The sequence below is a fragment of the Electrophorus electricus genome, chromosome 3 (assembly GCF_041902795.1).
Source record: "Electrophorus electricus isolate QZ-2024a chromosome 3, ASM4190279v1, whole genome shotgun sequence".
In the NCBI taxonomy this organism is placed as follows: Eukaryota; Metazoa; Chordata; class Actinopteri; order Gymnotiformes; family Gymnotidae; genus Electrophorus; species Electrophorus electricus.
This window is the reverse complement of record NC_137499.1, coordinates 32,326,161-32,351,658: the sequence shown is the minus strand read 5'-3', so window position 1 is coordinate 32,351,658 and position 25,498 is coordinate 32,326,161. Positions and strand designations below refer to the sequence as shown.

At 40.3% G+C, this 25,498-nt stretch overlaps 2 protein-coding genes and 2 non-coding genes across 8 annotated transcripts in view; all 4 read right to left on the bottom strand.

The window, feature by feature from the left end:
- slc38a12 (solute carrier family 38 member 12) overlaps positions 1-10,832 on the bottom strand; it is a 49,716-nt gene extending 38,884 nt beyond the window's left edge. The window contains exons 1-6 of one of the 2 annotated variants that reach the window (XM_027003353.3): positions 10,319-10,826; positions 9,881-9,965; positions 8,059-8,180; positions 7,488-7,569; positions 5,506-5,602; positions 5,325-5,402 (exon numbers count right to left, since the gene is read on the bottom strand). In XM_027003353.3, the coding sequence (XP_026859154.2) occupies positions 5,325-5,402; positions 5,506-5,602; positions 7,488-7,569; positions 8,059-8,180; positions 9,881-9,925 (424 nt within the window). In that variant the 5' untranslated portion in view covers positions 9,926-9,965; positions 10,319-10,826. Of the gene's footprint in view, positions 1-5,324; positions 5,403-5,505; positions 5,603-7,487; positions 7,570-8,058; positions 8,181-9,880; positions 9,966-10,318 lie in introns of both variants that reach the window. The other variant, XM_081711152.1, reaches the window with a different exon arrangement.
- Positions 10,833-11,827: 995 nt separating this feature from the next.
- On the bottom strand, positions 11,828-25,423 carry tnpo2a (transportin 2a). Of its 4 annotated transcripts, XM_027003421.3 has the most exons (26): positions 25,089-25,423; positions 23,858-23,957; positions 23,326-23,401; positions 22,706-22,855; positions 22,241-22,347; positions 21,861-21,994; positions 21,650-21,731; positions 21,434-21,556; positions 21,235-21,353; positions 20,576-20,636; positions 19,808-19,979; positions 19,263-19,415; positions 18,868-19,093; positions 18,506-18,677; positions 18,190-18,276; positions 17,958-18,065; positions 17,644-17,802; positions 17,425-17,512; positions 17,239-17,337; positions 16,965-17,003; positions 16,714-16,809; positions 16,421-16,496; positions 16,172-16,271; positions 15,944-16,018; positions 15,717-15,861; positions 11,828-15,541 (listed from the first exon to the last, which is right to left on the bottom strand). In XM_027003421.3, exons 2-25 carry the CDS (start codon positions 23,954-23,956, stop codon positions 15,754-15,756), a joined length of 2,709 nt encoding a protein of 902 aa, XP_026859222.2. In that variant the 5' UTR covers position 23,957; positions 25,089-25,423; the 3' UTR covers positions 11,828-15,541; positions 15,717-15,753. The 4 variants fall into 4 exon arrangements, 2 of the variants coding, with proteins under 2 accessions (XP_026859222.2, XP_026859219.1); XM_027003418.3 differs by lacking the exon at positions 16,965-17,003; XR_014122770.1 differs by lacking the exons at positions 11,828-15,541; positions 15,717-15,861; positions 15,944-16,018; ... (1 more) ...; positions 16,421-16,496; positions 16,965-17,003 and having other exon boundaries at positions 16,769-16,809; positions 17,625-17,802.
- LOC118242496 (small nucleolar RNA SNORD41) lies at positions 20,440-20,514 on the bottom strand. Its single transcript, XR_004776874.1, has one exon. It is a non-coding gene; the product is annotated as a small nucleolar RNA SNORD41 (small nucleolar RNA).
- LOC113573279 (small nucleolar RNA SNORD41) lies at positions 21,026-21,093 on the bottom strand. Its single transcript, XR_003410195.2, has one exon. It is a non-coding gene; the product is annotated as a small nucleolar RNA SNORD41 (small nucleolar RNA).
- Positions 25,424-25,498: the final 75 nt, after the last annotated feature.

The following is a 25,498-nucleotide window of genomic DNA, read 5'->3' as shown; positions in this document are numbered from 1 at the left end:
TTGAGCTCTTGTGAGCATCTCCAGTGGCCCTCCTGGCCCCATCAGCCTATTCATTACTCCCAGGCAAATTAGAGCTTACAGTCTATTAAAGCCAAATGAAAAACCCTAATGGTATACTCTTTATATGGCCTTGATTGATATATTTTTGGTAAGGCAGAAGGGAAAAAAAAGTATGCAGTCTGCTTCCTGTCAATTGCTTTAAGATTAGTGGAGGGAGCCAAATAAAGAAATATGAAATGTTAAGTTACTTACCATGTTTTATTCCAGTAATTACATACCTACTGCAACTGTTTTAAATGTGTATTATGAAAAATTATGACAATAAGAATTCCTCATTAGGTCAATGAAATGTAAGTATCAAAATATCTCACCTAAATATCACCTCATGACACTAAGGACATTAGCTATAAATGTGCTTCTGAAGTGGTAGTATTTGTATGCAACTCATCTTAACCCATTATGTGCAAAGTCACTATTCACTAAGGCTGATTTGGCATTAAATTTGAAATAGAAGCACTAAAATGGAGTCAGAAGGTGCAGCCTGCTCTTGAAATTAAAATGTTAATGTTTACAAAACACAAAGTATCCTGTAATTGAGCTGAAGAGTTATTTTACAGAAAATTAGACAGCCAAGACAAACAGCCATATTGATTTTTTTCTCCAGTACCTATTACACATGTTCATTCCTCATCATTCCTCATGTGTAAATTAGTCATTCAAAAGACAAAATATGTAAGATTTTCAGTCTAAACAACATGGAGGCCATACTGTTTCAAAAGAAACACAATTAGTGATCCATGTAATTTCTCATATTACTGAAGAATACGTTTGCCAGTGATTTTGAGATTAGTATAATTACTATGCATTAGGCATTCACATTCAGTTCTGATCTTCACTTTGACATATGATAGGGCATTTAAACACAGCCTATGCAGAGAGAAAACGTCATACTTCCCAGTCACATATTTGCCACAATTTTAATCAAAGTCATATTCTAATGCACTGGGGAAATGTGAGGGGAAGGAAAAAAAAGTTCATGGGAAGGTTACAATCACACTGAAGAGCAACATGGATAAACCAGCAGCCATAAAATTCCTTGTCAGTTCATCTGGGTGAATGTCCTTCCTTCAAATGGGTCTCATTAAAGTTTGCACCTACTTTACACACAAAGATGCATCCTCACAATGACGCTTGTCTTAGACACAGATACTGTATTTTATTTCTTCGTTTTCCTCTTTAACCTCAGAATTTAAAATAGGTGTCCAGTGTATATACAAAAATAGCCCGTACCAACATCCTGTTAGACACAAGCAGCAATATGCTGTTTAAATGTCAAAGAAAAGCAGAGCACACCCAGATATGAGATCTCCTTTCCTCAGCCCAGTGTGAATCAGGTAGAAGCCCAAGTCTGTGGACCACAGTACTGTAAACGAACACCATTAACTCCTACAGGTGGAGGCCATCAAAGATCAAGTCTTTATCTGATTGGCTTTCTCTGCTTGGTCCCTTAAGGTCTGCAACACACTCCAACAGTTTTAGCCTTTGTTTAAAGACCTAAAGGAATGGCCCATTCATTCCCAAAAAAAGCATTACTGCAACTATAAAGATGAAGGGCTACAATAAACACCTTCCTTCTGAAATAAAAGTAGCAAACAGTGCTCAGTGTCCTGATATAAAGGAAGCTGCATCTCCAATTCGTGGTGTGGTGAAATTGCTTACTTTACTTTAACCCACAACCCATAGCAGGTGGATAATCTGTCTTCTGATGTCTGTAATGCAAAGCATCCCTAGAAATCTCTAGAATAAACAAACTTACAAAGACCAAAGAACACTTGCATTATCACCACATTGTCAATACTGTGGTGCATTAAAGAAATTCACAAACTATGCTTATTCCTTTCTGATTGTATGCTTTTTGAAACACCATGTACCCATCTAATTTATTTACAATTTGTCAACCTGGGCCAGGCTTCCACACTGCATTAGGAGTCATTTTATATCTTTGGCTAATCAATGCCTTTTTCCTTGGGCACCAAGATGAGGTCAGTCTGCTCTTTCCTGCACAGGGAAAGGTTAGAGTGCAGGGGGCTATCTTAACTCCAAAAGCCTTAATAGAATAATCTAGGTGTGATGAAGTGGGTGACTGCCAGGAGAGTTTAGCGCCCCTGCTGAAAATACGAGGGTTTGTGTTTATGACCAAATGTGTGCGTGAACGTGTGCGCGTGCATGTGAGTGTGTAACAAGTGCACCACCTAGTGGATGAGGTTCAATAAGAGACACAGCAGAAATAGTGCACAATGACAGGAGGGCAGGAAGGCATTTCTAGTACCTGACTGTTTTTCTTTCCATTTTGTGAAGATGCCAAAAGCAATGTTGTTGAGATATTACACTGCTGTATAACAGACTGTTGAGTCAGTCACCAGTAGCATAGCCACACACAGAAAGCAAATGGTGGCCAGACTTCTGAAACTACCACAAAAATAAATACATTTTTGAATGAATATGAATTAATGAACCATTTACCAGATAAGGAAATAGCCCTCACCTGTAGTTCAAGGTGAAAAGTACTGTCGTGTCAATTTGCCTCAGTAAAGTTTTCATTATCTGGGCTTTTGGTCTCTACATGTGCCTCTTCTTCAACACTGCAGTGTGTATGCAGGGGATTAAACTCAGCAGTGCTGGTGTCTGAGTAGGTAATTACAACCAAAGGTAATTAAAAAATGTCTAATTACATTCCATTATCAGCCAATAATTCTGCTAATTGGCATTTAAAATAATTAAAAAAATAAATAAATAAATAAAAAAAAGATATCCCCTTTAGTAGCTACTCCGCTTAGAAGAATAGGTTTAGCATTGTTTAACTAATACTTCTGGGCTTTAACTTCACCCAGACACTATATAGCCAAAAGTATGTGGACACCCCTGCTAATATATTGCATTCTGGTGTTTCAACCATGCACATAACTAACAGGTGCATGAAATCAAAGACAGTCAAGCAACCTCCATAGGAAAACACAGGCAGTGGCATGGGACATACTGAAGTGCTTAGTGACTTTAAATCTGTCACCTCCTTTGCGACCAGTCAGTTCGTGGTCATTTTTGCCCAATAAGACTTGCCCCGGTCAACTGCAACAACAGCTCAGCCACAAAGGAGTAGCGCATGCAAAGTCATAGAGCGGGGTCACCAAAAGCTGAATGAGCAGAAATCATATATCCTCTGTTGCATCACTAATTAGAGAGTTCCATACTGCCTCTGGAAGCAGTAACTAACACAAGAGCCGAACGTTGGGAGCTTCATGAAATGGGTTTCCATGGCCGAGCAGCTACACACAAATATTACTATACACAATGGGAAGCATCAGCTTGAGTGGTGTAAAGCATGTGGTGGCACTAGAGTCTGGAGCAGTGGAAATGTGTTCCACGAAGTGATGAATTATATATGTATATGAATTACGCTTCACTATCTGGCAGTCTAATAAACACTTCTGGGTTTGGCAAACACCAGGAGAACACTACCTAGTAGAGTGCATAGTGCCTACAATTAAACTTTGGTGAAGGTGGGATAATAGCCTGGGACCGTTTTTCAGGGTTTGGACTAGGCCTTTTAATTCAAGTGAAGGGTAATGTTAATGCTACAGCATAGAAAGGCATTTCATAAAATTATATGCTTCCAACTCCAAAGTAAGTTCCATAAAGACATGGTTTGAAGAGTTTAGCATAGAAAGGACTGCAGAAGGATATGAAGCTTTTTGGTTAAACCCGAACATTGACTGCAAGCAGAACCTCTCTTCAAACAGTAGTGCCTGACTTCACAAATGCCATTTTGATTGAATGGGCAAAGGTTTCTACTGATACACTCTAAAATTTCATGGTAAGCCTTCTTGGGATTAAGGGCAACACCAAATTAATGTCCATGGTTTTGGAATACGATGCCCAACAAGCTCATATAGGTGTGATGGTGATGATGCACAACTTGAAATGCACAAAAGTATGTGCATTTCAAGTTATGCAACAGTGAAACAGCTCCAGTAAGTTGTTTCACATAAGGCACTTGTAACTAAACAGAGATTAACAGGCTTATTTGTTTGCTTAACATGTAAGGTAGAGTAATGAAAAGGATATCTGAATTAATGATTAATCCATTTGGTACTTGTTTACATTCCAACATGTTTAGCTACTGTACAAGAACATTCAAAAATATAGAAACATTTCAAAAACAAATAAAAATACAAAATATCTGATCCACTCACAAGGGTTTTCATTTTACATTACATTTATGGCATTTAGGGTCAGTGGTAGCTTAGTCGTAAAGGTACTCAACTTGTAATCTTAAGGTTTCCAGTTTAAGCTCCACCAACACCGAGTTGCCACTGTTTGGCCCTGGAGCAAGGCCTTTGACTCCCAATTCCTCATGTGGTAATCAGTTATAACCAAGTCGCATTTATCCAATGTGTCTGATAAATTCCGTAAATGTTTTTATCCAAAGCGACTTACAATTAAGACTGAATACAACTCGAGCAATTGAGATTTAAGATCTTTCCTCAGAGGCCCGGCAGTGGTCAGAAGTCCGGCAGTTGAGTACCTTTACCACGAGGTACCACTGTCATTACAATTTGCATTTGACTTATTGGATATGGTTAGGAAGCAAAAGGGCCTTAAAAAGGAATGCTAACTACTACTGTCTTATGCTTCACTTTACTAAGGAGTCCTGAACTCTGCTTCAGTAAACAATACAAATCATGAACTTCTAAACTCCCTGCAGACTGATGTTTTTTTTTCCCTATTAAAAACAAAATCTTCTACATTTGGTAACAGCCTATAACAAACTGATCACTATAAGTGAAAATATAAAAATGGTCTTAAAGTAAACTATACAAAAGTTAAGTAAAAACTGCAGTTATTACAAACAGGGCTTTACAGCGTGGCTTTCCATGCAATAGTATTCACATGGACAGCATAATGGCAAATGGCCAAAATGATGCAGACTTCACTCCTTATAAAATACTAGAGGGCAACAAAAGTACAGTAAGCTTAGACAACTATACCTTCCAACTTTTAACAAGCCCTTCCTACACCTCCCATGTGGGGTGGAGACCCAAAAGCACAGACTAGCCAATGGCAGCTCTGCTTTTACTTCAACTGTGGCTTAACAAGGAACATTTGCCACAATAAATTAGATTCCACCATCAAAATGGGACATTCAACACCACCACCACCATCACCACCAACAAAGATCATTCAAAGTTGTCCTCCCCCCAAACAACAATGAAGTGTATGTGTGGGAATAATAAGGTTCACTTTGAACAGCATGTGAGAACTCTTACCTTTATTGAAAAACATGGACGCCATTTGTCCCATCTCAACTCTTTCCATAATGTCAAAGTAGTCCACTAAAGTGGGCCCTGTATGCACACATGTGCACACACAAAGCAGCAAAATGTCAGTGGTGTTTCAGGACAAAAATATTTATCTGAAAGTCAAAAATTCAATATATAAATTACTCACGGACAGAAAGAATTGGTCGAGTCTCAACTTGCTCTGACCGTCCCCGGATGATAACCTCATCATCTGAATAATCAGAGCTAGAATCACTGTCTTTGATCTAGAGAGAGAACATACATGTAAGTGTGGATCATTTACTCATATCACAAATTGACATAGTACCAACAACCTTTAGTCCCACCACAAAAACATAGCATGCATCATCTTTCAAAGGTACCACTAAAACAGTGGGAAAACATGCATACATTACATAGATAAAAATACATGAACTAAAACAGCCTTAAAGATACCACATAGTATACAGTCATGGCCAGAAGTGGAGACTAGCACAAAATTTTTTTCAAAGTTTGTTGCTTCAATTTTTATGGTGGCAATTTGCATTTACTCTAGATTGGGAAAAGTAATCACATTGTGCAATTAATTGCAATTCGTCATTCCTTACCATGAAAATTAATCACAAAAATTACGGCATTCCAGCCACTGCATTTCAGCCCTGCCACAAAATGGCTTGCTAATGGCCAGGAAACTCTCCAGATCTCAAACCCATTGAGAACCTGTGGTCAATCCTCAAGACTTTGCCCAGAAGCTGATAGCCAGTATGGCAAGGAGAATTGCAGAAGTCTTTGCTTAAACTGGATGCATTTGTCAATAAAACGTTCAACTTGTTTATAATTGTACTTCACTATACCATATAAACATCTGACAAAAGGATCTAAAAACACTGAAGCAGTAAATGTTTTGAAAACCAAAATGTGTGTCAGTCTCAAAACGTTTGGCCACAACTGTACTTCATACAATCAAACCAAAAATAAGCACTGAAGCAGGTTTTTGCAAAAATACACAATGTTGCTTTTTAACGTTGGAAAAGGTTAATGCAACACTTCAGACCTTGAAGCAGTGCCAACTTTAAAACCTTATGTGAAGCACTGGGTTCAATTCCCTGTCTGGACAAGTGCACCTTGCCACATCAAAATGAGTCCTTAGGCAAATTTCCTAACCTCAGTACCTCTGCAACCTCTCCTAACAACTGCATACCTCAGTAACATGACTGAAATGTTAAGTTGCTCAGGATAAGAGCATCTGTAAATGCACAAGCCTGCAGACAACCTTATGGTAGTTTGCTTGGGAAGAGAGTGTGTGACTGAAAGCAAATCTGCATGCAGCATGGACTGGATCTGGTGCAACACTATAAAGTTAACTGTGTACCAATAGCGTTAGTCAAAATTACAAAATCCACAAACAAAATATTAAGTATCAAGATGCAAAATGTGTTCCTAATACAGATAATAAAAATCAAATACATTTTTAAAAAGATATCCAGCCATTTGTAGTCAGCTGACTCTTCTTTTTGCCACTGGTTTGCCGTTCTTTGCCTTTTTTTCCCTTTGCCAATTTCTGTTACAATCTGAACTTCTCAGTATTCAAGTTTTAACACTTTTCAGTGGGGGTGTTTCTTAGAAGCTGCCACACACCTTCAGTCTATTCTGGACAACAGGAATGTGGAATCTTCTGCACTGATGAATCTATTTACTATCAGATCTGTATTAAACATTGATTTCATTTGATTAGCAAAAATATTATGCAGTTTCTTATTAAATGAATCAGCTGGTTGCCCAGAATGAATCTTATCAAGAGAGCATGTTATTCACATGCTAATTAGACCGCTTGCCCTTTCCTTATATGAGAGGACAGTGTATGTTTATGTTGTCTTTAAAAGTAAACAGCAATCTCAGCACAATAATTGGCTACATTGGCTGTTTTTCTTAAATATTGCACTTTACAAAGCTACGTTCAGTGTCTTAAAAGCAAAACTGTTTTAAAAGGTAACTGCTACATATCAGCTTTTGTGAAAGCTAGCAAAGTTGAGAGCAATTATAAATAAAAGGACTTGCTCTTTTTTTTTTTTTTTTTATTTACTACACTGTTTGCAAATGTTTCATGTTTAATAATGCTGGCACAAAATGACCTCTTCTCCACTCTCTTACCTCTTCCTGTTCTCTCCTTTTCCAGTGTAGCAAGGCATTGGCCGCAGCCATGGCCTCAATCACAAATGTTGTCGTCATGTAACTGGTCAACAAAGTGAACAGGAAGAAGAAACACATTCTAAGATACGGTTCCCACTTTCTCACAGTTGCTTAATTACAATATTTTGAAGAAAAATGAAATGTGCCACATATCGAGCTTGGCTTCAACAAAAATTTTAAAAAGTGCCTTTTCAGTGAATTTTGAGCATCATAGGATCAAAATAAGATGCATAGCTAAAAAATGCTGTACACTAAAATCAGGATGCCTGATTTTCACCTTTATTTATTTATTTCTGAGAAATAATCTGATGTAGGTGAGGAGACCAACACAAATTTGCATGTCATCACACACATACTAGCCAATCCATCTGTCCACCTATATTGATGAAAGGAGCTAACAGAGAACAAGTCCGAGCTGGTGTTCCAGCAGTAATTCTCAGTACTACACATCTTCATCTGATGAATTCTACACAGAACACTGGATTTAACTAAGGCATGGGCACAGATGTTGATTTAAATTAGCACTACTTACCTCATAAAAGCTAAAAAGGAGATGAGTGCCAGACTGACTACCCACCCAGCTGTGGAAAAGGCCTTGGGCATGGTCAGAGCACCAGTACCCACAATCAAGTTGAACATGTACACCAAGCCAACCTTTGCACACACAAAAGTGCTTCCATAAGCAATACATCAACATGTACATGTATAAAAAAAAAGAATCTTAAGTGAAAGAAACAGTTAGCTCCAAAGAATAAGATGTTTTAAAATCTGCATAAATTTATCACACCTCTGCTTTAATTGTACATTTACCATGTATGAAATCTGCTGACAAAGAAACTTGACTGCAATTATTAGCCTCAACAATGGACCCCAGCCTCATCAACCAGAGATGTTGGCATGTTAACAACTGAACAACCAATGTGATGTCTGATTCTAGCTGTCACTTAATTTAGTGCTGTTTTATATATGAATCAACTGTAATATAGTGTGATAAAAGTTTGCCTCACTTTACATCATGATACTTTTTGCTGGATACACATAACTGTTGCATAGGCTTCTATTACAGTACAGAAAGATTTTTTTCCCTTTCTATGCATTTCCAACATTAAAAAACCAATCTGGTGAGTTTTTAGTAAACAACCTGGCCTTTTGTCCTGTTTTTATTTTCCCTCTCTTTACCCTCTTTTTAGTTGCATCCAAGTATAGGACTCAGTCTTTTGCGTGTGAATTTGATGTTTTGTAGATATCTGTGTTGTGTGTATTAGTTCTAAAACTAGGCCTATACAAATATTTGATAACATAAAAAGTAAAATCAGCTTGCATATATTGCAGTGTTTATCAAATCATGTGGTATCCCCAATACTCATCAAAAGAACATACAGCTGCCTTTAAAACTTTTGCCAAACGTAAAACCCACAGAGTAATTAGTTTCATTATGTCTAACGGATAAGGCCATAACATAAAGCAGAAATTCCATATCCAACATATAGGCTGCTGCTGCTGCTGCTTAAAAGGCATTTTCTAAAGCAGAAGTATTTTTTGCAATGCATGCAGCCGTGGCTGCATGTCAGAATTTCTGCAAATTCTTTCTACTTCTTTTTTTTTCTTCTCGTGGTAGATGAATAAGCAACTTTAAAGGCATACATCACCTGACTAGTGAACTATACTTCACCACATACCTCATCTGATTGATGTGCTCAAACTGCCATGAGATCAGTAAAGACCTTTGAAGTCTGTAATCTTATTTACGAGCCAAGTTTGACTTTCATAAAAGTAATCTTAACAATCTCTACTTTGAATGTCCAGCTATTTACCCCTAAATTTATGGGTCAGCTACCTCTTGGCTTGCTCAAAAAGCACCTTTCAACTATGTAGTGTTAGAAGATAACAATGCTTTCTCTTTTAGAAAGCAATACTAAGATTTCCAATAGTCATTCCCCACAATGTAAGAAAACTGGCTGTTTACCAACACAAGCATACAAGCATCTGTAAACATGCAATATGCAGGCTCAGACATGTTCTCTTACATGTTTACTTTACAATAATAGTTGTTACTACATTAGCTCAATAACAGCAGTCTTTGTGTATGTTGTTTGTTTTGTTGTTGACTAGTTTTGCCTCAATATTAATGGAATCTCAGGCTCCTAATATTCAGGTGGTCAAGATGTCTAAGAAAAAAATAGTTACCCATTATTTGGAATTTACATGAAGACAGAACATTTAAACAGTAAAACGACGACACAGGGAGGAACCTTAATTTACAGATATACAACACTAAGAGTAATACAGTTAGCTACAGCCCCAGTAAAGTGCTAAAAATGATTAATCTTGCTAGCTCCAAATTTAATACTTACAAACGGTGAGTATGGTTCTCCCGTCTCTGTAATGCCACCAGCCATGATGATTATATCACCGTTAACTCCGACACGACTAACAAACCTAAGGGGAAGGCGATAATCAGGTAAATTTAGCTACTTATTTTATACAGCTGGCCATCTGTTAGCATCAGTTTTGCCAACATGAGGCAAAAACACTTAAAAGTTGTAAGTTAGCTAGCGTTAATTAGCTAGCTACTGGTTGTTGTTTTAGTTTGTAACGTAACGCTAGGTAGCTAGCTAACTTGAACAAATCCACTGACGACTAGCCTGCTAGCTGGCATACACTTTCGATACGACTGACTAGCTAGCTAGCCAATTAGCCAGCCAGCTAGGAATAATCTTAAACCAAGCCGAAATCAAGATAAGACAACCTAGTAAGGACTAATAGCTGCACTTTTAGAAGCAGCCACTCACCTGTCTTTGCTGATTTATGTTTCTGCTTTTGGACAACCCGCGAAACAGCTAGCTGCTAGCTAATCTAGCTACGTTTCAAGTTAGCCAACGATATGATTAAAACAATCCAAATATAGCGGTAACGAGTGATTTTCATGTGGTCTTTGGCATAGTAACGGTTTCACACTATGTGAAAGCTATCTTACAAGCAAATGGCTTGCAGTTAAATAATAAATTACGACGTCTAAAGTTTCCCATGTCCTACAGCTAAGTCAGCTGGCTAGTTACTTTTACCTTAGAGCCATTGCAGTTAAACCAGAGGATTGATGCATTTAGATTGGACCACAGAATGTATAAACAATCTACGGATTGGACACACAGATCCTAACAGCGCAGTCGCAAACTTTGGCCACGAAAACACTTTTCGTCCCCATTAAATCAATAGACTGACTGTATTATTCAATCTCAGCTCACTAAGGAGGAAGAAACGTTGAAGAAGAAAAAAAGTTTGAAAAAAATCAAACTTAATACAAGGCATGAGTACAGAAATATTATGCATTACCGCTTTTGTTTAGATCTATATTTTTCCTGCAGCATAAAGGTGATGTGGGCGCTACAAGACTACACTGTGATTCACTCAAGGAAAATCTCCAGCGGTAGTACGGTAAGACGTTATGCCGCAGTTTAATGACAAATCAATCGACAGTTTTGCCGTTTCAGTTTTGTGGTTTATTGTATATGGCTATGGTGGCTTTGGTTTTAATAACTATTTCATTTTAGGCGTTTTATTTATAGATTCCCCCAAATTGTACGTTTTAGATGGATGATGTTATCTTATTTAAATATGTCCCCATACAAAACAGCCCAAGCATCTTAAGATTAATGTAAGACTTGAGTTTTGAGTTTTCAGATAATCACTTGTGAATGAGCTCGTTTACTGGTATTGAGTTATCCGTTCTAAAGTGAAAGTTAAGCTAAGTTATTCACTTTAAATGAATTCAAGACTTTTTAAAGACGTGAAAAATACATCTCAGTATTCTAAAAATGATGACGCATTGTGATTCACGTAAAAATGTTGGAAGAAAACCGCTTTTCTCCGTTATGTTTGCATGAATAAAGTGAAATGCATTTCCGGTTGTTTGTATGACCTCGACAATGTATCGAAAATGGGAATAAATGATGTATTAGGAAACCCAGTCTTTAAAAGTTCATATCACTTTCTTATTTATTTACTTACTCAGATTTATCTTATCTTAAGATGTCTTTACATCTGAGAACTCATAACTTAAAAAAAAGTTTAGCTCTGAGAAAGGGGTTGTTCTTGTCCTGGCACAGTCCAGCAGTACACACACCCATCCACCCTTTAAGGTGAGGTAGTCCTGTAAATGATCTGGGGAAAGCAGGTGCAGTGTCAACAATCCTCACAACGGCCAAGTCAAGCAAAATTATGAAGAACCTCAAAATTGAATTCAGCATCATTAATTACTAAAATCAAAGCTATAAAACACAGGTAATAATCCACACAGTCCATTTTTTCCCAGTTGGTAGAAAAGAATTTACTTCCCCATTTCACAGAGTTAAGATAGAAAGTGATGACAAATGAGTGTGCACCACAGTGTGGAGAGGAAAACAAATCCACAATATCAATCAATCATTCCGCAACTTTTTCTACACAGTACAGGTGCAAATGCATCTCCACCCTTCCATTCCAAATCACATGTGAATTGGTTGGTTTTCAAAAATTGCTTTTCAAAAACAGTTGATAAAAACAACAAAAACAAATTCTTTAAAATAAAAAGAAAATAAGTAAAAAAAAAAAACTTGTAAAGTCCAAAAGAAATCTTTGTGCTTATAAGCACAAAAATGAAAATAAATAAAACATTTCATGACAAAATAAAAAACAAATTCAACTGTAGCCAAATTATATTTTGCAGGAAACAAGTTTGCTTTGTTTAATCTTTTTTTTTTTTTTTGAAAAAGGGAGCTAAAGGGAGCCCCACACTCAGTGATTCACAGTACTTTCAGAGTTTTGTTCAATGATGAAGTCCATCAGTTCAGTTTGCTTTCATATCTTGAACAGAATGTCCTACCAAAACCTTCAGTTCATCTGTAATTGAACATAAATATATAAATGTTTTAATCAGAGTGGGACCACAAATATATGCTCACTGTAGGTGGAAAGCGCCAAAAAAAACCAAACAAACAAAAAAAAAAAACTCCAACCCCAACTTTTTTTGAAAGCCTATCAAACAACACTTGCACATTTACCCATTTATAGAACTCAAGTCCTGAGAAAACATCAGTTTACAAAAGTGTAGAAACCTAAAATTAGATTGTCATGGCTATTATTCAGTGAGCAAAAGGAGAACTATAAAAGGTACACCATTAATTCACATTACTGGCTCAGTGGTAGTACAATGGTCTTCTCAGAACATAGGAGCAGGCAGTAACAACCAGTGTCATACTGACCACCACACACAAAAAAAAATCCAAAACAAGCTTATTTTACAATATGGACCACACACCATGCCTGGTCATTTACTTTTCTTTACTTTAATTTTCTCAATAATAAATGGAAAAATTCAAAACATGGTGTACCTTGAAGCTATACATGAGAAATGATACTTAAAACTATTGCTTTCATGGCTATTCATGACAGTCTCTGCTTTTTTGGTACAAGTAAATTAGTCAAATACTTAAGATTGTGCAGAGATAGTCTTACGTTTATCCTATAAGGCCTCTGTCGAGTTAGTCTAATACAGAAAACAATACATGGTAAATGAACTGCAAGTGTTGATAATGGGCTTTAACAGAAAGAAAAAGAAAAACATGGAAGAAAACCAGTGCAAATTATTATTTTTTTGCCATACATGTACCTTTGCAATCAAGCTTTACATCAACGGGTCCAAACCACATTATATCCAATTACAGTATCAATGGTTTAGGGACGCATCATCTCCATCTACAGTTACACAAAACATGCCCTTCTGGGGTTTGGATCTAAAATGACCCATTTGCCCATCTATAAGGAATGGTTTGGTGAAAACGAACAATTGCTAACTTTTCCTCTTGCAGCAAATATAAAAAAATTCAGCTAAAGGCATGTTTGATGTCTCATGGTTTGCTTCAGTTCTGTAGTAGAGATGCATGAAAAAAGTAGCTATGAAGTAATGGAGGTCTCCCCAGCAAATTGTTTTTCTATAAATATATGCATAGATATTAAATCTCCTAAAACCTCGTGGTACTTAACAGCATCAAAAATACTTGCCAATGTGGTTTAGGGGACAACTTCAGTATATAGCTCAGTTGTATTACACAGCATGATCTTAAGACAATGGAAATTATATTCTTCCTTAAATTTTGTCTACACAGACTATGCCTGCTAATGTAAAACTTTACTTAAAAAGAGGACATTTCATACTGTCACGTGAAGTGTGAAGATTTAGGCATGCACTTATGGAGAGGATTTTGGGTGAGACTTCCATTATTTGTTAACTACGTTAGCTTCACAGCTCACATGAAACTAAAGAAAAAACACTGGACAGCAAACATATTGGGAAACTTCATAAATTTGAATTTTTCTCCAAACTGTTCCATTAAAGCTACAAGAATTAGAATGCACCAAGTAAAATCAAACAACTTACCATTCAATACTTTTTACCTTTCCACTTAATTTAGACTACTGAAGTAATTTGTTTATATGTATACTCTTCAATACAAAAAAGGATTCAAATGTGACATCCAGCTAAATGACTATGACCATGAGGAATATCAGCTCAACACACTGTGCTGTCACTTACCCTTGTATTTGACATTCTTTATACAATAGTGTCGTGATGAAACTGAGTCTATCCAACAACCTTAATAAGGAGAACCTGTGTGTCTGCAAGCTTGAAATTCCTTATAATAGAAATTGCACTGGGTTTCTTAGTGACACTTTGTCACCATCAAATGTCATAGCTTACTTTTAAAAAGCACTAGCAGCACATTTTCTTTTTCTACAGGAAGGGCAGGCTGCTGCATGATCTCTCTTGAAGAGCACATCAAGAGAGTCAAAAGGGGAAATGCTACTGCTCAAATACCATGAAACACTGACCAATGCCAACCTAAACAAAAGAAATAAAAATTCACTACTGAAGCCAAGCCTTCTAACACTGCATAAAGTGTTGCAAGTATGTCTTAAAGAAAGGAAATGTGGGGAGGGACAAAAAAAACAACAACAAACAAACAAAAAAAAAAAAAAATCAAATCAAAACACTTCACCAAATCTTGACACCTGCACATTGCACCGATTTCTCCAAGGGTCCAGAGTCATGCAAACCTATATCATTTTCTTATTTGAGCAAGCATGAAGCAAAAACACAGAGCACTATAGTTACAGGTCCTGAAGGTTGTTCTGGTTACAGAAGAACTAGGGTAAACAAAAACATGGTGGAGAACTTGGATGGGAAGAAAAGCGAACGTTAAAACCAAGCTGCGGCCACAGAGCAGCAACGGAGGCCCCGAAATATGCAATAAACAGCCTGAAAGCGAGACTACATGCACTGTACTTACTGACAAGTAATGATCGCATATTTAAAAAGGTGCTATTACTTATCTGCCTATTATAAGCACCTCATGCTTGATCTCCATCCAGCAGTCCCTGTGGTTAAAAACGACTGTAGTATGATTTGTTTGAACAATAGCTCTCAAGATAAACGTAGTTCTTACCATATGCATTAGGGTACACAAATATTGCCCAGGCAACGGGTTTGCCTTAAGCTCGTCTAAAAAGTGAGCCGGTCTACTTAATGCGCTTGTGTGTGCTATAGGCAGCTAGCAGAGGTGCAAGGGCTTGACTAGACTGTACTACAGGTGGGTGCTCCTCTGCCACCCAGCCTCCCCCCTCCCATTAGCGCTTTCCTCCAGCTTTTAAAGAGAGTGGTGGTCACACCAAACGGCAAGCCTTGCTTACCACTTCCCTCCCTCCCTAACTATCCCAGCCTAGATCCCTCCCTTTTGCTTCCATAGTAATTTTTATGTTTACTTTTTCTACTCCGACTGCGTGGGATGCTAAACCCCGGCATGCAGAGGTTGGTCTTCCCCCTAAGCCCCTCCCCCACCCTTCCCACCCTCCCTCACAGAGACACAGGGTGCGGGGCCGCCCCGAGAACACAGCTCACGCCGTCCTCCCCCCTCCAGCAGCAGGGCAGTGCAATACACAGACATGGATGAGTTCCCCAGTAACCCTCCCGTAGATTAGACCTGAACAAAAGAGAAGGGAAAGACACAGAACACAACCATCACAAAATTTAAGATGTTATACAGCAAGGTTTAGTCTTCACACACTATGTGGGTTTTTTGCGTTTTAGTCTTGGACCATGCACAACTGATAAAATGCTGTTCAGCATTAATAAAAGGCCACACACAAATCCTGTACCTAACAGGCGTGTCCCGTGCCAGCAAGGGGGGGGTATCTAAACACCGTAGCAGGCTGACAGGCGCTCTTTCAGCTGCAGGGGGAACTGCTCACAGAACTGCTGCCAGTTCTCCTCGCCCACCTGGGCCTTGAAGCCATGGAGGATCTGTAACACACAACATGTGTCACTTATTCACCAGGCACTCCTCGGGAATGTCCTGAGAAACCATTAGTGAGCTGGCACTTACCTTATAGAACATGTCCCTCAGATCTTCCTTTGGGTTTACCCAGGAGGCCACAGCATCACAGAAAAAGATAAAGTCCTACACAGACACAGAGGGATGCAGTGAAACTAAAAAGCCCCTCTTTAGGACAAAATCAGGCAAAAACAAAAATAATAGGAGTGTCATAGGAAGGGCATCATGTCAATGCACATATGAGTGTCACCAAACAATTATTAGCCTTTGTTTGCTTACCTGAACAACACCTCCTGGATTTACTCCAATCATTAAGCAGATGCCTCTGAAGGCAGAATCTTTCTCCTCATTATCCCTGATATTTCTAAGTGACTGACACCTGAAACCGTTAGTTCACAAGAGCTTTAACAAACAAAATCCAATCAGACAAAGTTACATTCCCACAAGATAACTCAATGGTTAAAATATACTGCACTTTGTAACTCCTTTATCCAAAACAAGCTAATAAGGCAGAAGGGAAAGTCTCACCAAGGACGAATGAACTGTGGCAGCATGGGTGCCACCTCCTGAGGGCAAACATATCCCAGCCGACCAATTGTAATGGCTATTCCAGAAGAGAAAGCAACACACACACACACACACACACACACACACACACACACGTCTAACCTGCAGCCACATTTGAACCTGAAACTCCACACCTACTTAAGATTTCTGATGTCCATTTAGAGTTCACAGAAGTCAAGTGACACACACAAAGGGAACCTCAAGTTAATTTGGCTTGTACCTTACAGGGTTTGTACAATATGTAACATTAGTACCTGTGTTCTCCAGTAGAGTCTTGGGCGTATTGGGTCGGTTTATGATTTCCACCAGGTTGTTAAGCACCAGCCCCACATACGGCTCCATCTCTGCCCCTGAGGGGGGACAGGTATTCAATTGTTACTGAGCAACACTGGCCTGGGCCAAGCTTCATTTCAGGTAAATAGTCTGGTTTTGCTAGTCTGTCCTCCCCCGATCCCCACCATGCCAGTCATGTATGGAGGAGATCGGAGTTTCTTTACTGTCTCACCTGCACATTCACCACCTGCCTGCTTCCTGTCACCTGAGCCTGTAGAGATATCAAACACTGTGACTAGCCTGTCTGCAGCTTGCCATACTGCCACCTTTGTGCCAAGATCACCACAGCAATACAATTTATTAACAGCAATCTAGGTAACTGCAAAATTTCTGAGCCTGGTGTCTAAAGTCCTAAAACCTCGTATTCACTACATCTTCTGTGTCTGTAATACGGCATGTGTAACCACAGGAGTAAAACTGTATGCAATCATGCAAGTTAAACTCACCCATCTGTATGGAGATCTCTCCAATGGCCCAGGTAGCATTGTTGCACACGGAGATAAACTCTGGGTTCAAGTTAAGGCCGAGGATGGGCATGAACTCAGCTGTGAATCACACACAAAACACACACACCTCAGAACCAGGGTCAGGTTTCTGCTGCTTCAGCATGCATCTTCAGAGACATAACTCACCGATGCAGGGCTTGACATGAAGGAAGCAGGCTTTGGTCAGGTCCCCCAGCAGAGCAAAAGAACTCTGTCGCACCTCCGGCATGGTGTCCTATAGCCACAGAACACACAGTCTCTGCACCAACCTCAATCTCTGCACACACGCCCCGAGCTCCACAAACATAGCAAAAGGTCTATGCACACAAGCCTGTTGCCTCTCACACCTGGGTATCTGCTGTGTACCTGCATGCACTGGAAGAGCAGCGTCATGATGTTGCTGTGAGCAACCAGCTGCTCCACATGGCCACCCAGGCCCTCAGCCAGGCCACTGAGCAGGTCCAGGGCCACGATCATGAAGTCCTTATCGGGAGCCTCATACTGCTCGGGGTGCTGGTTATACATCTATCACAGGAACAAGAGCCAGAACAGGATAGCAATTTATTATCAATAGTTTGAAAGAATTCCACAAAGGCTTGATGCTGATAGAAGGCGAGGTCAGTAGTGAGAGCATCAGACATGACCTGATTGAGGGTTTTCTGAACCAGGTGCATACTCACCATGGCCTGAGCGAGGGTTTTCTGAACAAGAGTGACACAACGTTGGTACACTGGCTCACAGTATGGCAGGAAGCCATTCTGCAAAGCTGTAGCCACTGACGACAGACACTGGATTTATTAAAAAAACAAAAACAAAAAACAACCTTTTACTGTGTGGTTATGTTTACCTGAGGCTGCCTGCATTTCCTCAGATTCCTCTGCATTCAACTTACATCAGGCTGAACTTACTCACCTCTAGCAAAGGGAAGAGATCCTTGTCCTCGTCTTTCAGCTCATTCCATTTCTGGATGAGAGGGGGCATCAGCTTCTGGATATATTCCTATGAGAGAATGAGTAAAAGGCCACAACTGAGCAACAAATTAAGACTTGATAAAACATACAAAAATACCCCAACACACTAGATTTTCACATTTTAAAGATAAAATGAACATGCAAGAAGGGAAATATCATTGACTGAGATCTATGTAGGCATCAGTTTTGAATCCCCCCCCCCCTTTTTTTTTTAAATTAAAACATCCAGTTTAGTTGCCTGTGGTGTAAACACTTACGGGCTGGTTGAGATGGTGGCCCACAGAGTCAGCCAGTGTCCCGATTGCATCATACAAGATGAGCAAGTTTTTGTGCTGGTATTTTCCAAAAGCAAAGACCAGTGTGTCCAGAATAAAGCCCAGATAGGGAACCAGCTCTGTGCAGGCCTCCTCTTCTAGAGTTGCAAACGCACTGCGGCAAAGAAATGAATCAAGAGTTCAAGGCAAGCTTTAAGACAACATTCAAAGTTCATTTGGTTTTAAACAGTTAGCGCTGAAAACATGATCTTTGGAAATTCTGCAGAAACTCCACTGTCAGACTCCTTCAGAGTAGCTATTTTAAATGCATCTTGCAAAGGTGGACACCCACCCACCCAACCCACCTGCAGGCAGCCTCCTGCACTCTCTTATTGCCATCCAGGATGCGTTTGAGCAGCTCCGTCATGAGGGGTTTGAGGTAGGCGTCTGGTGGCTGGCTCACCACCCAGTGGGCATAGCGGCTCAGTGTCCAGCAGGCAATGGATCGCACCAGAGCCTTCTTATCACACAGACACTGGATCAGGTGTGGAATCAGCTCTGGCAGGTAAGGAACCATGCCCTGCACACAGCCTGCAGAAGGAGAGAGGCAACACAGGCACCAGTGAAGGAATACGTGAATAAGCGCATTTCAAGTACAAGTAGTCTACAGGCTTCCATGCAAGTCCAACACTGGAGAAGTGGGCACAGGAGGGGCAGAAGGACTGATAGTTCTACCATTGGCCTGGCAGCATTAGCATACCCTCAGCAATGGCCCCCAGAACCAGGATGCCAGACTCCTTGATGACCCAGTCTGGATGAAACAGCAGATCCTTCAGCAGTGGAAGCAGGTGGGGCAGCAGTTCATCTCGGAACACATTCGCCAACACATCTAGTGCTGCTGCTGAACACTTGCCTGCCAAACACAGGGTCTTAGCTCTGATTTCATTTCATTTCTGCCCATTACAAATTGCTGTTCAAAACGATTCAGCTGCAGTTTGGAAAACTGGCAGGTTCCACACTTGGGCCACAGTGGATCAGATAGTATGAATACTTGAACATCACGGACAGTTATGACATGATTTGTCATCACCTCCACAGAGACCAGTGGTGATCTCACCAGCCAAAGTGCACGTAAATGTTAAAGCTACCCAAGACAACTTAATTGTATCAGCTACTTAGATCTCATTTCTGGTGTGCAAGTTGGCACATTAGTAGAAACATTCAGGGAGGGGAAAAAAAAACAAAAAACAGTTAAAACACTTATTAATAAACCTGAGAAGTGCACTTCTATAAGCATCTACTCACGTAGATTCCAGTCAGACAGGGTGTCATCGTCGTCATCATCATCTTCATCTATATCCTCACCCTCTTCTCCCTCGCCCCCCTCGTGTTGTAGCGTGACTGTGCGGGACTTATGAAAGCGTGGCTTAATGTCTTGCTCACTGTCTGGAATAGCCTCATCTTCTTCCACGTCACCCTGTAGCAGGGGGGGCAGAGTGAAACAGAGACTGGGTTAGTAAACAAGTGCGCTTTTTGGTCTCAACAGCCAGGGAGGAGTGTATTGATCACCCAAAAAACATTAGAACCGTTCTAATAATCATTTAGCAAACAGAGCCTCTGGAGACCTCAACAAAACTGTGTGTGCGCGCATATATAAATAAAAACTGGATAGCTGAAATGTTAATGGTGCGATCAAATGTGTTAATGAACAGCAAGCTCTAATTTCTACCATCTAATCATTTGCCTGTCAAATGAGTTAAAAGGAAGGGGGGGGGGAGAGAAAAACAAAACCATCCCCCACACCTCACCCACACCACAAGAGCACATTAGACGCAATAGCTAGCAGGCACGTCAGTATTTTGAGACATGGGAAAGGTTACATTCCCACAGTTTCCCTTTCCTGACATCACACCCTATGGTGTGCAGTACACCAGGCCATGGGTCAGACAGTATGAATACGTGAAACATCACAGTAGTCTCAAGATCGAAAAAAAAAAAATCATCATTCCCATGGCCAGCCCACAGACACAGAATGAGTGTTGTTGGAAACGAGAGCAGCAAATGTGTACTCACTTTCAGCAAGATGATGTCAATTTCAGAGTACTTCATTCCATTCACCAGAATGGGAATTAGTCTAAAAACAGGGCAAGATTTTAAACACATCATAAGCTGACTGCACCAGCATCTGGTCTCTGCTGGTAATAATAAAGACTGCTGTAGAAAAAAAAAAAAAAGTCAAATGTGAATAACAGTACAAAAAGATAATACTACACAATAGTTTAATATTTAGATTGCCAGATGATGCCCAGTTGCATAAGGTGCATCACTGTGTTGCACAGTTTAAATATAATAAGTTGTAGATGTAAACACCAGTGTCTGTGCTGTTACTGCTATGCAACATTAATGCTTATGCCATGCCAAAATCAATCTGTCCAGCAGTGCCAAGCAAATGCTGGAGGGAATGCTAAAATGAGCTGTCCAGCCCTTGTCATACGATAAGGGTGCCAACATGGCTGGGCTACAGTGGATCAGACAGTATGAATACGCAAAGAATCACCAACAGTCAAAAATTCGGATGTCATCATCTCCATGGCGACAGACCAGATGCACATTTCCCCCTGGCAAGGGCTTTTAGCCAACAGCAACCTTGCCACCAATATTGTCGAGCCTGTCAGACCCTTACGAAAGTGAATGTCTGGACAGGCCATTCAGCTGGCCACTTGGCCACTTACTGCACCAGGTGTCCAGACAGCACATCCTTGCAGATGGGCTGCTCAGCCAGAGTGAGCCAGAACTCACAGGCCTCCAGAGCCACGTTCTCGTCCGGATCCTGAGTACGCTGCAGCATGTACTGGAGGGAAAAGAAGACATAGTATGAGATCCTGCCACAAAGAGTCAGGCAGCTGCCACAGTGACAGGGGGCGGACTCACCTGAACAATGCTGTGCATGTGCGGGATGAGACGGTCAACGCGGACCTCCAGCAGCATAACGAGTGCACGGCACACATTCTTTCGCACCTCTGAGTCCTCGTCCGCAGCCAGCGCAAACAAACTCTAAAGCACGATATGAGAGAGAGCGAGAGAGGAGAGTGGAGTGGAGCAAGGGATATTCAAAACTATCAGAACTAAACCTGTGACAGCATGTACCTCTATGAAGGTGTCAATGTTGTCCATCAGAGCTTGGGCTCTGCCAATGATAAACTGATTCACGCAAGCAATGGCATGAGATCTGCAAACAAGGAACATAAAGCCATCTATTATGGGCAATTGGGAGTGTTAACTGAACTATAGTTGCATGATAACAAGCACATTAAAAGAGTTGCAGGAATCATGGTAAACAGCCTGATTAGCCACTGACCTGATCTTGGGACTACAGTGTTTGAAGAACTGCAGGAACTTGGGGATCATAATGTTAAGAGGCCGGTTCAGTGCATCGCTGTCCAGCAGCTCTGATGAATCCTCACAGATCTTCTGCAGTGCCCCAAACGAACCCTAAGTACACAAACAAGGCAAGTCAAAGGAAGGCAGAGCTGACAGGTTGGATCAGAGACATGTGGTAAGAATTAGGAGCATTTAACGTTCTTAAAAAAATGAATAAATAATATATTTAAAAACACAAACACACACACAAACAGTACATCACACATCCAAACATGGTAGAACATCACAAGAGTGAGAAATGAAGGCAGCACTATAAAGATAAACAGGAGCAGGATGGACAGATGTGAATGGACAAACCTCGCAAGTGTTGTAGTCCTCAGAGTTGAGCAAGTTGCAGAGCTGAGGCAACAGCTCAGGCCATGTCTGCAGCTCCCCTTTAGAAGCGATGGTTGTTATCAGGATACCTGCATGGGGGACACGATTAGCTGCCTTTATGAGCCTGAGATACAATAATTTAAAAGGAAACATAATGAGAACCCCCCTCTTCACTTTGTCAATGTGGATAAATATTATTCTACTACCTATATATTTAAGGAAGTAAAGAAATTAATGCCAAATCTAAATGATTGGGGAGGTGTATATAAGAGGAACATGGTACAGGATAAGATGAAACAGGTATTTCAAGAAAGAAAGAAAAAAAAACCAAACAAACCCTAAAGTAATGTAAAAGGGGATTGAAATCAGAGAGAGGGACCAAATGACCCACCAGCAGGCCACGATATTGGTATAGAACTGAGCTGCAGGCAAAGCACACCGACTCACCGATAGTAGCACGAATGAGGGGGGATGGGTCCCCAATGCTGCTCAGACATTCCTGCTTGATGAAGTCTGCCACTGCCGGAGGGAAGTTCTGGTAGTGAGCCTTCACATTGTTTTTAAGAATCAGACCGCTGAGAGAGCGTGTGGGCTCGTCTGCAAGCGACGGAGAAAACAGGTACCCATAGACCACTTTAATCAAAACACAAACATCAGGCATAAACGTCTTGCCAGTATTTTGGATCACTCAGTTGGCATCACTAATTAATCTCAATTCTTGGCTTGAGCTAACAAGCAATTCCAGGTCCTGGGGAGATTTAACTTCAGGCAGGGCTAGAGGAATCACTCACTGCCTCAGAATTCATCTTTTAAAATACACAGGGCCTTTAATGTTACACATAAGCCTAGGTCTGACCTTTTTAAACAAATTCAAATATAGCCAAACAAGTTCATAACCAGACTTGTATATAGAATAATATATACAGAATTAAGTTCATTTGTGTGTTAAACAATAAACTACATTTTTTAGAAGAGGTAATAGAAAGAATATTGCATCTCTGGAACTAGTGTTCCTTATACAGTAACTGATGGCCTTGAACAGAATAGTGTGCCCTAGAAGGACCTACCCTCAGATTTCAGTCTGGTCAGGACAAAGATGAGATAGTTGTTGAAGTCAGGAAATTGGTTCAGCTGCTCTAGTTTCTGGGAACATGATTAAGGTAAAATGCTGTGGAGATATGTTTCTTGGACCAGACAATCAAATTTGGTTTGATACGTTATGCTCCACCAGTGATGAAAGCAGCCGTTTATGTGAAATCCTGTCATGGATTGTCATGAATACATGGCAAACATTTTAAAGCAGCTTTACTATACAAAGCTGCTGCAACAACAACATTATAGGAACCATGGTGTCTTCTTCCTGGCCCATTCTCATGGTCTCTCAGCCTAAAACAAAGACTGGACACATTTGAACTCCAATGCAAGTAATTCCTTCTGACACGGATTTAAATGTAAGACTAGAAATAAAACCATGTTTGATCAAATTGCACATGTCCAACAGTGAGGGATAAAAGGAAAATAACTGCAATGCTAATGCATGCAGCAAAACCTTCTGGCTGTAGTCCACAAGCAGACAAGAAAAGCCTTTGAGCAGGATACTTGCTGCACAGCTCTCTGTGTGGCTGTGTTTGGAGACTGGGAGTCTTTCAGGAGCTGAAGGACCTGTTGGAGTCCCTGTTCATCTGGCTGCCACTCCATCCTACACGTAAGAGACAGCATGCATGAGCAGGTATCCACTGCAATAAACTGTTTATAACATTTACATTTGCAGAAAGGTAATATACTAATTTGGTCAGGACTACCAGGAGTGGACAAGGGTAAGAGCTAATGACCAATATATGAATACAAGCGTTGTTGACATGCATTTGGTGATTGACGTGGTGTGTGAGGCCTGGTTAACCGCGCGCCTGAAGGAGTAGTTACAAAACTGCTACATGATTTCCGTGCACCCCCCCCCGAGAGTCGACGCAAGCTTGCATGGTTTTATTTCCAAAGCATGAGTCTTAAACGCTGAACTCCAAGAGTAGTTCAATGTCCCCTTGACCATCAGTAAACCCCAAACACTCCTGTGCAACTTGTTTTCAAGGCAACCAATCAAGCCTAGACACCAACTTAAAAAAAATAGTGGTTCATAAAAGAATATGCGGCATTTTGTTTTTAATTGAAGCTACTAACCATCTAGCAAAAGTGAGGTCAGAAGAGTTTCGTGGAGTCTTGCTAGCTAGGCACATCCTGTCAAGTAGCTAGCTTGCTAGCTAGCCATTTATATAAATCCGGATATCGACGTCCGAATTCAGCCCAATTCGCTAGCTAGCAGTTCCCACAAATGGATGCATTTTAGCTAACAATACTATTTGTTACAAGTTACATCGTTAGCTAGCTAGCGTTAACACCAACACTCACGCTAGGTAGGTAGCCAGGTTAGCATATTTGCTAGCGGCCTCGGTTTCAACTGGTGACCATGTGTAACGGTAGGCCAACTTATTACGAGTGGGCAGTATAACTAGTAAGAACACAGAACTTAAACTGACTTTTTTGAATGAGCGCAACTAGATGCACAAGTCACGTCGAGTAATTATTCCCTTAAATTCAACTAATGCAAGAACACAGCACGGTTACCCAGTGTTTTGCTTTGTACCGATGTGATTCTTCTAATCCCAATGTGCTAGCTCTATCGCTAAGTCAGAGTGATCTTGGCAGTTAGCTAGCAGGCTAGCTAACTATGTTCGTGGTCAAAGAACGTTTTCTAATTTGAAAGACCTTTATCTACTGTGTAATCAACGTGTCTTACGTATGCATAAAGTTCAAATTTTCTATATTTATTACTTACAAATCCTGCGTACGGAGGCCTGTTGACCCAAAAGGGATGCATGCAACAGTGTGGACCCGATGAACGTTCACGACGCCGATCTACACACGCCGTACACAGAAAGGCTTGGTTCAGGAAACAACGGCGTGAGTCTTCAGTTTTGATAGGTTCTTGGCACTTCTGGGTGTGCCCTGCTCACAAGACCCGTGAAGCCAGATTTTACCATCATTTGTAAAGTATTTTTACAAATTGCATAAGTTATAGACCGGTTCGTCTATATCAACAATGGATGAAACTGCAGTAAAAGTAAAATAAACATGCACTACAGTCTGTAATAAAATGCCATTTTAACGAAACATCAGCGACCCAGTATTAACGTCATTCAAACTATCGGTCATTAACGAAAATTGTACGTCCAACACGTAATAACA